We start from the raw sequence: 12,060 nt of genomic DNA on the forward strand, positions 1-12,060 counted from the left end.
TTTAATGTGACAGCGAAGATTCAGTAGGGAGGAAAACGATGCTCAGCCATTGAAGAAAAGTTGTTTGCCGTCGTCTCGGCGTCCCAGACATTAACAACTCCAGGCACAACCGTCCAGACTTTGACCTCGCAAACAAAAAAACTCAGAACTCCAGAAAACAATCATGCAACCACCGTCTCATGGAAAACAATCTCTCTTGCATGAGACACGCTGCACCTGTGCGGGGCAACCAATCAACGGCGAATATCACCTCTGCCACTCGGTTCGCTAACTCCCCCGAATGGATTTGAATTGTGCGGGAACGCAAAGTTAGCAGAAGCAATCATCGTATGCAAATGCACGCCGAGGTGCAATAGGCTTCTCATTTGGCGGCGGTTCACCGAGGACCCGATGAAATTCCTGACCCCCTTTTTCCGAGAATCACACGAGCGGCAAGTGTTTACGTCTGCCAGCACGCAGCGGGAATAGTAAAAGTATTAGTTTTGCAAAACTCCCAGGGCGCGATTAGCTCGCGGGAACCGTCTCCAGTTTTGGTCAGAGTCCGGCTCTGTTTGGGACGCGCCGTTTACAGAAGTGAGACGGCCTTCGATCACGTCTCTCGTGTTTACGTCTCATTCGCGTACGCCGTCCTCTTCCACGGAGCCCTGACACGCAAACTTGGTGCCGCGACGCCTGGCAGCGATCAGGTCTTTAAAGCAGTGTTTGACCGTTGGTGTCAAGCAGCGAGGCTGAGGGAACACTCCTGCTCCAGCTCCTGCAGGCCTGCCACTAATTAGATGTTCCAATGCGAGCGCTAAAACCCGAGAACGTGCTGCTCTGCGCCGAGGCCCCGTCCACGGCTCCCTGGGGAGCCATCTGCGCCGAGCTGCCATGTGAATTGAGTTTTGCCATCGCTTGTTCTCGCATGCGGCGCCGGCGTTATGTGTGATCAGCAACAACTGACCTTGGTGTGACATTGTGGAGCATGGAGCCAAGTCAGTTTTTTGTGGTCGTCAAAACCGTTGTTATAAAACATGTTTTCCAGTTGATAGAAGCTGGTTTTAAAGTTTTTAACTGAATAACTGAATATTTGGATGTATGAATAATTAAGGCATCCGATGCAGTGGTTAGCAATCTCTGTTGCCTCACTGCAAGAAAGTTGTGGGTTTGATCCCTGGACCTGGGGTAGCTTTTCTGAGAGGAATTGAAATGTTCTCCCTGTTCTTTCTCCCTGCTTTGTCCCGTAGTCCAAAATGCAACTTGCAAGTGAAGCTAAATGGGGAACATTAAACTGCCCAGTAGGCGCGAGTTTGATCGGTTGTTTGTCTTTCTACGTGGCCCTGCGATAAACTGGCCACTTGTCCAGGGTGTCTGGTCTTTGCACGTCGACGACCCCCATGACCTCTTTGCTTGCTATTGCTGTGCAGAATTCCAATATCACTGTTCATCTAACAACAATATAAAAAAGGAAAATCAAGAAATTGCTTCTCCAAACATATGCGAACAGTCCACTTGCATTGAATTGCATGAATCACGGTGTTCTGGAAATCATCCTTCAGCATTGTGACTTTGCAGCAAGAAGGTTGGAATCCCCGGCCGGCTGCCGCTGGCTGGGCGCGTCACTCTGCGGGAAACCGGACACTATGTCTGTGTTCTGAGGTCGTCCTGCCAGACAGTCTCACCTCCCTCTGCTCTGTTCTCATGCTGATACCTGGCAGAGATTACGCAGCCTGCCTCTCTGGACAAACAAAAGAATTGCAGCAGCACACGCAGACACACACACACACACACACACACACACACACACACACTCGATAAAGCTGGAATGTGTGTCCGTGTGTGTGTGTGTGTGTGTGTGTTAGTCTTTATCTGTGCCTGCTTGCTAAGTAGGAGTGGGTCTGCACACGACCCCACAACATATAAGCAGAGGAAGTGAACTGATAAGTGGAGGGATAGAGGACGCTCAGGAGGACAGGGCCAGGCTCTCAAAGTTGCTAAATACCTCGAGGAGGAGCGGTGAATAATTTACATGGGAGGCGCTGGAGGATATCGCTTACACGACTGGAACACGGAAAGGCCGAGGGATGGATTAGCTTTCAATCCTTGCGCAGAGACTCTGGGATGCAGCGACGTACACGCGGGCGCAGCGACGCAGCTGCTCCTCGGCCTTTTGCATACGATTTGGCTGCTAATGCCGCCTCTCGGGTTACGCCGCTTACTTTCCAATCGACACACGTCAAAACAGAGTCAAGCCTCTCCAGCAGTGACAGGCTCCTTGTGTGCCAGTCGAGCGCCAGCCGAGTCTGTAGTGCCACAGATTAAAGCACAACCAAATCACTGTGGATGAAACGCAAAGAATTCAAAAATCAGAATGAACTTTATTGGCCTCATTTGCACTAAAGATGTACCATAAAAACTAGATCATGGATCCAAGACTTCGGCCCATTCATTTCTTTGGAGTTGCTCAGCTGGCACATAGGCCCAAAAAGCCTGACATCTGGAATTTACTGGGATCCAAAGTATTTTCTGGGAATTTTTCTGGTCTTAATTTTCTTTTTTTTTTAATAGAAAGATTAAAAGTCCTTGACTCAAACATGCACAATTGAAAGATTTGTTACAAACCGTGTTTCAGGTCGGCGGTGTCCTCGGTTTTGCAGACATTCATTTTGGATTGCGGCCATGGGAAAAAAAATTTTTGGGGCCCTCTGGGATTTTCTTCTGCAATACCACGGGTGCCCACTGGAAAAAATTGGCATGCCGGCAGAGCAGTGGTACCTCATCACGTGGAAGTAAATTCAAGATGCCGGACTTTTATGGCGTTAGATCAAAAAAGAGTAAAGCGGCATGTGTGCTTTTTACTCACTGTTGAAATACACACAAACTTTTATTGTTGCTTTGTGCCACTTCATGTTGGTATTTTTAAAAAGTGCCTTTTCTGGGTGTCAGACAGTCAGCCGCCCGCCAAAGGAAACACAGGATGATGTCTCTGCTCCTTTCCACCTCTTTATCCTGTTGCTGCGTTTCCATCCGCCCACGTTTTGATTTACAAAAGTGCCAGTGAAAGGTCGGATGATTTTTAAACCTGTTTACTCTCAGCAGCGTTTTTGCGTTGAAATGCTCCGTGGGAGGCAGCGGCCAGCCAGGAGATGACTAGAAGTGAAGTGAGGGGCGGTTAGCGCCGTCGCTCTTCAGCTCTGTTCAAAATCAAGTCACGGGAGGCGTTCCACAAATCATGTTTTTTTTTGATAAAATGGGATTGGGGCGACACACAGGAGTGTTTAATGGATGGTTCAAGTAGCAAACATGGTTTATTCCAACAAATCGTATCAACAGGAAACATTGTTTTCTCTGAATTCTTCAAATATTTGTGCAATTCTAGCCGAGAGCCTTTTAACCTGCCACCGCAGATGAAACATTTCCTGTATCCCTTGGATGAACTTCACACATCCATCTCATGAGAAACCCTGCTAACTTTTTTTCTTCGCCTCCGATATAAATTTCAATATTATTAACAAATATACAACATCCATGCAGATGTTCTTATCAAAAGCTCCAGTCATACTGAGAGTGACTTCCTCTTGGAGCTTTGCCAGATGGATGAGCGTGATTTCAAACCTGATCCAGCTGATGTGTGAGGTTGGTTGGAGAGATAAAATGTTTCTCCTGTCATCACATGTGATGTTTCTCGTGTAGTCTGGAAAAAAAACTAAACAAAACTTGTGCAATAAAGATTCTTTAACATTTAGATTTCAAGACGTTATTTTAGATAATACATTTGGGATCTTTCCACCTCTCAACCACTATTGTATTCTGCTTTGCACAAGGCCTGATCTCCAGAGTCTGCTGTGTCATCTACACCAGCTGAGTCACAGTCCTTATAAAAGCTAGTGTATAAATTATTTACTTGCGTATTCACTGTCATTAAGATGGGCCTCCATTACTCCCCAGTCGAGCCATTTTTTCACTTACAGGCTGCTGCCAAATTCTCCCGCTGCCTCTCTGACAAATTAGGTCTGTGCAAAAAAAATCTACTCGTTTGAAGCTTTTATATCTCGGCCTGAACTCCAGTGGAACAGTTTCACAAAATGAGTTATCACGCACACACAACAAAAAAAACAAAATAATGTCTCCCGAAAACACATTACTTAGCACTCTGTTTGCAGCCTTCTCCTGAAAAACTAGCTTCCACAGGTTTGGGAAGGGACGAAAACAGATGTGGTCTCCGAGGGCAGAGCCAACACCTGACTGTAAATGTTGTCACTAACCCAGGTGAGGTATTAGTGCCCTCTCTGACATCACAAATGGCTAATTTCCAGGATGTCTAGTTTTAAAATATGTTGGCATAGGAAGTGCGGCAAGCAAAAGATGAAATTTTGGTATTTCAGAGTTTTTTTTTTGACATGATAGAATTACATTTATGACTGTAAGCTGATGAAATGCGAGAGCAAGGTGGCCAGGAAACGTTTTTACGTTCATTTTGTTTAATGTGGTCATTTTGGCTATCAATTGAATCTTATGTCAAAGTGGAAGCCAAATGAAAATGTTATATAAAACCTCAGAGTCCTGAAGGCAGCCAAGCCTGTCATTTACTCTGAGCAGAGCAGCGCCCGCTCTGAAGATCTTACACATCATATCATCCGTTGATTTTTTCAGATTGCGCTTGAATAGAAGTGATTGAAAAAGTCCCATCACAGGGTAAGTGCAAAAAATGAAAGAAAAGTTGGAGATAGTGCGATTGTAAACATGACGGGATTACTCTTTTCTTTTGAATTAAAAACAGACATGCAAAGCTTTGACAAATCGCTCATTTTAAACACTATCTGGCCAACTCAGCTGTTATGTGCCAGGACCTATTGAACAAATTTCTGCAAATCCCTCTGGCAACGACTGCCCATAACCAGGCCTGTCATTTTCCCAGGAATAGAAGGGTAGTTAAAATTACAGCGTTTGAAGAGTGGAAATTTTACACAGTGTCTAGTCTCTTCGGCAGCCACCTCCCTGACTCAGCGGACATATGGCAGCACTTACCTATTGAAATGGGAGAGATTCCAACAATAAACAAAAAAAGGAGGCAAATCTTCAATCATGAAGGGCGTCTATGCCGTTAATTTGTTGATTTGAGCTATTGGATTGGTTTTTAACAGAGTTTACAGCGATTATACGCGGACTAGACTTCATTATGTGAGCAGTGGTCATTGACATATTACTGGTGTGTTCCTGTTATCACATCTTGCAGGATCAGCTGGAGGCTGCATCTGCTGTGTTGGGATCAAAACCAAGGGGATTCATTTGTGCCCTCCCCTCCCCCAATAAATAAATAAATGAATGAATTAATAAATAAAAAACTTAAATGAACAAATCTCAGTCATAAACGGCCCCTGCCTGCTGCCCCCCTCATCACCAGTGAGAGAATGAGTGAGGGACAGGGATGAGGCAGGGACACAGTTTGCCCAACTGGGGGCGACGTTGGACAGCCACTTCATATCGGAACGCCCCCCCTCCCTCGCCTTTCAGGCTAACACCCCCCTTTGCCCACTTCACCTCACCCTCAGTTGTGAGATCAGCAATTCAGATCGCATGCAAATCCTGTAGCGTCACCCCAGCGCGCGCGCACACTCACACGCGCATGCGAGAAAGACAAGAGAGAGAGAGAGAGGAAAGTGAAGGGGGTGGTGGTGGAGAAGGAGGGTGCAAAGAAGAGTGCAGTGCAGTTGCATTCCTGTAGTGAGAGAGAGGAGAGGAGAGGCAGATCCCTTCCTCTTTCCTCCTCCCTCCCTCCTTCCTAATCTTCCCTCCTGCTCTCCCAGCCGGCGGCGGCAGTGGCGGCACACTGGGATTTCTTCAACCCGGGCTGCAGATGCGGGGAAGCTGAAGTGCTCTGCTGAGAGAGAGAGAGAGAGAGAGAGAGAGAGAGAGACGCCGGTAGTCTGGTGCTGCTGCAAGTTGGCAGAAAACGGAGTCTCTTCAACCCACCCACCCCCCCCGCCCCCGCCGCGAGTTTGTAGTTTTTTGTTCGCTCGTCTTAAAAACTCCAAATTGTCTCCCAATTCATTTATTTTTTTAGAGAGTAAAGTTTATTGCGTGCGGTGCGGAGGTTGTTGGTGTCAGCGCGGTGGCCATGGGTTCCCAGCGCGCACTCCGGCCCGGCCGGACGGCACTGCTGCTGGCCGCGGTGCTGCTCGTGGCTCTGGGGCAGCGCTGCGCCGCGACATGTCCGGAGAAGGACTTGGAGGACCGGGAAGAGGAAGCCAACGTCGTGCTGACCGGCACCGTGGACGAAATCATCAACATGGACCCGGTGCACAACACCTACTCTTGCAAGGTGAGTGATTTTGTTTGTCTGTTTGTTTGTTTGTTTGTTTATGCTTTTGTGGGCTTCTTTTTCTTCTACTCCCCTCCGTTTCCTTCTCATTTTTGGGAGCGATCGAGTATCCGGAGCGCGTTGCCTGAGAGAGGGGGGGCAAATCCACCTGCTTTTCCTCCGCCAAATAAAAGTCGGAAACCAGCACAGTCGTGCGTTCACCTACGAGGGAAAAGTCATATTAACATTTCATTCGTTTTCATCTCCCCTCGAGACAGAAATGTGAGCGCGTCCCAACTCCGCGGGGTATCTGTGACTTGCCTTGACAGCAACATGTGACAAACTCACCCGTCCTGAACAATAGTGGCGGGTCCACCGCTAAGGACTCGTCTTCTCTCGCGCAGAATTACCACGATCTCTCTGTATCCACCCTCTTCTTACCAGTTACATCACTGCAGGGGATGCCGCGCAATCACCCCAGACTCGCTGCAGCTGTTCCTTCACTTCAGGTCCTATTGATTAACTTTCACATGCTGAAAATGCCAAAGCTCGAGCTGCCAGCGTATGAACTCTAGATTTTTTCTGCCACAGGGAAGTGCCACGAAACACTTTAGCAAAAAAAAAAAAAACTCACAAAAAAACTACTTAAGTGATCTTGCAGTTTATATGCCCATAAGATTGTTATAATAATGTGTCTTTGTTTTTAAGTAGTGCAGAAAAGGCGCTGTTAAAGGTGTGTCTGAAAGCAGTAAAGATATGCACGCAGGGCTTCTGATTGACAAACCTAAAGTGCTTCAGGTCTGGGATTAATAAATCACTAGGGCGGGGGAGAAGAAAACGAAACAAAACAAAACAAAAACAAAACATCAGCTGCTCCATAAATAAAAAAACACATTTTCCAGTCCGTAGGCAGACATCCGCCCCCTTTCTGGGCCTTCTGGTTGTGCAACTAACTTATAGACCGCGAGGGACTACTTGCGGCAGGCCACTCTGTAATCCGTCAAAATAAACAGGTTGCGTTTGGTCAGCTCGACTCTTTCGCATGCTCGTCTCCCAAGCACGCTTCCTGTTTCTCGGCGAGCAAGCGGGAGCAGATTAGAGGCTCGCCGTCCTGGAAACGCAAACCGCCGGCACCACAAGTTGCCGAGATGAGTCGAGGCTGCTAGCGTGCGTTCATTTCCCCCGACAGAAGCGGCCCTTTGGTGCACCTACTGTGATTCACTGCTTATTATTATTACTCTGTGTTGTCTTTGGAGCTGGAGTTTGGGAACTACTGTCTCAGAATCACACATGTCGTGCAGAAACGCAAGAGGTTCAGGCTCCGTTTACACGAAGACAGGTTTCTCTGAAAACTGTTTTCTCATTTCGTCCATGCGTTTATAAGCTAATAAAGTACTGCAGCGTTTCCAGCGTCTCTGTGTAATTGCGTGTAAAAACGGCTTTGTGTAAACACGTTTTTTTTTAGGACGTGTTCCCCAAAATGATCAGTTTCAAAAATTGCCGTCTTTGTGTAAACAGGGCCTTTGTTAGTTATGTTGTAGACCAACAGTCAGTGTGATGGCAGTAGGTGCAGGTAAGGGAGAATGTTCTGGAAAATTGTGAAGGTTCTCAGGTTCACGTCCACGTCGTCATAGCCTTGCAGGTTGAGTTAAGGCAATTAACTAGAAAACCAGTGCACTTGCCTTAACTCAGCCTGCACGACTTTGGCTAATGTAATTCAGTGCATAACCTTTTCTTCATGACATAAAAAACACTCCCTCTATTCTTGTCCCTGCGACAAAAGGTCCGCGTGTGGCGCTACTTGAAAGGCAAGTCCAGCGTCAACCGCGAAATCCTCCTGGACGGCGGCAACAAAGTGATGATCGGCGGCTTCGGCAACCCCGGCATCTGCGACAACCAGGTGGCCACAGGAGACACCCGCATATTCTTCCTCAATCCGGCGCTGCAGTCCATGGGACCGGAGCACAAGAACGAGCTGATGCTGAACTCGAGCCTGATGAGGATTACGCTGCGTAACCTGGAGGACGTGGAGCACTGCGTGGAAGGTAAGCGGTGGAAACTAAACAGCAGGAGTGGGAGAGGCGTGGAGGGGGGCTATAAAGTCTCTAAAGGCAGTTTAGGTAACGTAATTCAGAGCCGCGCTATAGCGTTGTGCGGCTCACTGCGGATTGTGTGCCGTGGTTTGTCAAAAGTCCCTTGAAGCAGGAAGGATTTGGCGTGCCGGCTGACGTTACACGGCCTCAGGCTCAGCGTGTCAAAGTTTACCGGAAATCCATCAAAATGGGATATGTGAGCTATGGTATAGCTGTGCCCGTCTTTCCTGGAGTAGCCGCTGTGTGTGTGTGTGTGTGTGTGTGTGTGTGTGTGTGTGTGTGTGTGTGTGTGTGTGTGTGTGTGTGTGTGTGTGTGTGTGTCACCTCATGGACGCAGCCGGAGTGATTTAGGGACGAGTCCCCCTTGCAGCCTGGCGCGACTTACATGCACATAGTCAACAATGCCGGAACTGTAGAAGGCGACAGCGGCTTTACACGTGAGGCACAGGTTCTTCTCCCCACCCCTCCAAACTCTATTGTTAAAAAGAAATACACACTCACTCTGCACCAGCGCCGGCAGAAGCACGTGGTGGACGGACTATTCAAACCCTGCGAAAGCTTTGCAATGCAGAGGAAGAAGTCGGAGTCAGTGATGAGCTTCAAGTGTATTTTGTCCGAACAAGTGGCCGAGCTGTGGCCCATGGAAGAGTTAATTAAATATTTTGACTCCTTCCAAGTCTCTATTTTTTTTTATTTTTTTTTTGGTTGAAGAGTCATTTGTGAGACTCTCCTGAGACGAAGCACGCAGCCATGACTAATAAATCTCTGCATTTGCCGTGACTGCAAGGCTGTGGCAACCTGTGCCCTCATGCGTCTGAACGGCGGAGCCTGCTGCTGTTTAACTTTTACTGGTGCTTGACAATGTTGGCCGCCGTTCAAAGTTTAAATCCCCGACACTCAGAGCATCAGGGCTTGGAAATGAATCAGCGTGCGGCTCACGCTGCCCAGCGCCGTTTTAACATATGCAGGGGTCTATATTCCTTGCAAATGGTGCTGGGTGGCAGGGATGTTCCAGTGGATGAAGCTTGTTTGCAGTGCTAAGTTGCATTTGGCAGCGACATAAAACTCCCTCTGTTTGTCTGTCCAGGCACGAAACACTGCACTGCTAACCTTTTCATTCAGCCTCCTTTTCTTCCCCTTGGACTCCCGTCGTGGGGAAAGGAGTTTCTTGGCTCTGGCAAAATGTCCAGAATGTGCCCCCCCCGCCACCCCTCCCAATTCTTTTTTTTTTCTCCTTTCAGTGCTTTGCATTTGAAGAAGGGTTACTTCACATAACCTGGTTTTCTCATATTGCTTTACAATGAGGGAATAATGTGGAAGAAAATACTTTAGAGAGTCGTCGGGTAAAAAGTTAAAGTTTGACTTTCAAGGGAGAGAGGAACTTTTGTTTTTTAAGAAAGGTCTGAACCGCCCACCCCTCTGGCATTGATGGCTCAATAAGTCCCAGGTACGACCATGCCATCAAATTTCTAGATGCCATGTCTCCACCTGATGGAGGGTACAGAAGTTTGGACCACTGTGCTTCCATCGTAAGAGGCCAAACGATCTCTGGTATTCAGGTATTACCTGCAGAGGCTTTGGGACGCGGGAGCAGCTGGGCAAGACTCTACCTGCCGGCGCGCTCCTCGCACCCTCTCCCGCTCTCCCCTCATTCTTGACATTTTCGATAGCTAGGATAGACTCAGGAATGCCTGGCAGTGAGCGAGGTGGGAAGGCCCTGCGAGGTGGAAGAGAAAAGGGCTTTGTGTGAGCCCCGTCCCACCGGGGCAATACGGGGAAAGACAAAGGCATGAAGTGAAGTATGACGAGTGACGGGGAGAGAACGCAAAGAAAGGGGCCGTGGGGAGCCACTGTGCAAGTCTTGCACATGTTCCGACGTGGAAAATGAGACGTGTTATGTTTTTTGTTGACTCCTGTTGGGGGTAATGTCGAGTGAGGAAAGAGAGATTTTCACACTCTTCCTACTCCTGTGATTGGTGTCCTTTTTTACTGTCAGTTGGTTACTTAGTTTGAGTCGTTACTATATCCCACTGAAATCTTTGATCGCATGGCTGAAAGGCCGCAGTTATTATGTAAATACAGTCCTGGAGAGGAATCTTCCCTGAAAGGTGAAGGCTCACATGGGTTCGTGCTCGTTTCACGGGCCATAAAAGTCACTGTTTAACTTGTACTGTAACACATTCTGCGCTGTCAAATTTTCCCGACAGCCAAGCAAATCCCGGCTGCCTCTTCTTCCTCTGCTTCTTTTTTTTCTTCTTCAAACAGTGTTGCAATTCCTGCCAAGTGACAAGATGGATTTGTTGGGGTTTTTTGGAAGGAGAGGAAGCTTCTTGATGGAGATGTGTTGAGTGTTGGGGCAGATCTTATCTGCCTCGCACTCTTCATCGGCCGCCTTTGTTTTTGGCTCCTAACGACTTGATCTCAAAGTCTTTTCCTCCAGGCCCCCATGAAGAAAAGATCAACAAAATACTTTATTTTCTTTTGCCTTGATTTATTTTTCTCCTTCCCCTTTCTTTTTATTTCCTGAGGCTCCATTTGTTGTAGACTAGAAAAAAGCTACAAGTGAGCGCCCAGTCATGCAACAGCCGCATCAAAGATCTCTTCTTTGTCTCCTTTTTTGTGTGTATCTATTTAAAGGAGGAGGTGCAGCAGAGTGTAGCCGACGTGCTTCACTGCTCTCACAGTCAAAAGTCCTTGCGGGATGTTAATGAGCGGCATTTTACAGCTCAGCATAGCTTTGATTCTCCATGATCTGTCCGTGTACAGTGGAGGCTTGCTGGTTGACGACGGTACTCGCCGGACCCGCTGGGGAGCGTGATGGGGGTCCTTATTTGCCAGCAGGTGGTCTTTTCTAATGATAGGCGAAGGGGCGGACCTGTGGAATGCCTGTTAGAGTGGGATGTGGGACCACTGTTAGCGCTCACCTCCTCCCGAGCTCCTCTAGTGAATGAGCCGTGACCTCAGCCCTCTTCTCCTCCACTATTTGTACAAGGTGTGGGCCCAGAACTCCTTGGAATTCCCGACCTGCGCAAAGTCCTACCTGGCTACCTCATCACCTTTGAGTTATGAACAGAGATAATAAGGGACGGTGGTGGGAGGCAGGGTGGAGGACGGGGGTAGGGTATTGGTGGGGGGAGGGCACAGGTGAGGTTGTCTTGCAGGCTTTTAGGAAATCGGTATACAGATGTCATTGATCTGGTCGAGTAATCTTTGTTTCCTGCAACTACTACTGTAGTCCAAATGTACCAAGAAGCACATGCTAGGTTTCTTATCTACGTTTGATCAGTGAGTCAACACCTGTAATATACCCACGTAATGTTGAAGGTATGCCATTGTGGCCCCGGGGCAATCAGAGTCACATCGAGAAAAGAGATATAATTTGCTTAGTTAGTCCATCATAATATCTTCCCTGACAGAGGCAAGGCAAGAATTTTGTAACCATCTTTTTTTTTTTTTTTTTTGTAACCTCTCATTCATGTGACTTTGATATCACACAATTCCTATTTGGTAATTTTCTCACAAGTTGTGTCCCCCCCGCGGCCTCAGAACTAAACAGATTACAAATCGGTCAACAAAAGGTCAGGCGTAGTGACGCACCATCGCGTTGTTAAGAAACTCACAACGGTGTTGAGAAGGGGCGTTTTTTACTGTCAGTCACGAGAGATTGTGGACCGAGTGATTCACTGC

General features: G+C 47.7%; 1 protein-coding gene across 1 annotated transcript in view; it reads left to right on the plus strand.

The window, feature by feature from the left end:
• The first annotated feature begins 6,014 nt into the window (after positions 1-6,014).
• The window catches only part of agrn (agrin), a 258,671-nt gene continuing 252,625 nt past the window's right edge, over positions 6,015-12,060 (plus strand). Inside the window, exons 1-2 of the mRNA XM_076026536.1 lie at positions 6,015-6,301; positions 8,064-8,325. Coding sequence (XP_075882651.1) covers positions 6,098-6,301; positions 8,064-8,325 — 466 coding nt within the window. The 5' untranslated portion in view covers positions 6,015-6,097. The remainder of the gene's footprint in view (positions 6,302-8,063; positions 8,326-12,060) is intronic.

The sequence above is a fragment of the Nelusetta ayraudi genome, unplaced genomic scaffold (assembly GCF_046127955.1).
Source record: "Nelusetta ayraudi isolate G7.1 ecotype Tasmania unplaced genomic scaffold, CSIRO-AGI_Nayr_v1 ptg000019l, whole genome shotgun sequence".
Taxonomy (NCBI): Eukaryota; Metazoa; Chordata; class Actinopteri; order Tetraodontiformes; family Monacanthidae; genus Nelusetta; species Nelusetta ayraudi.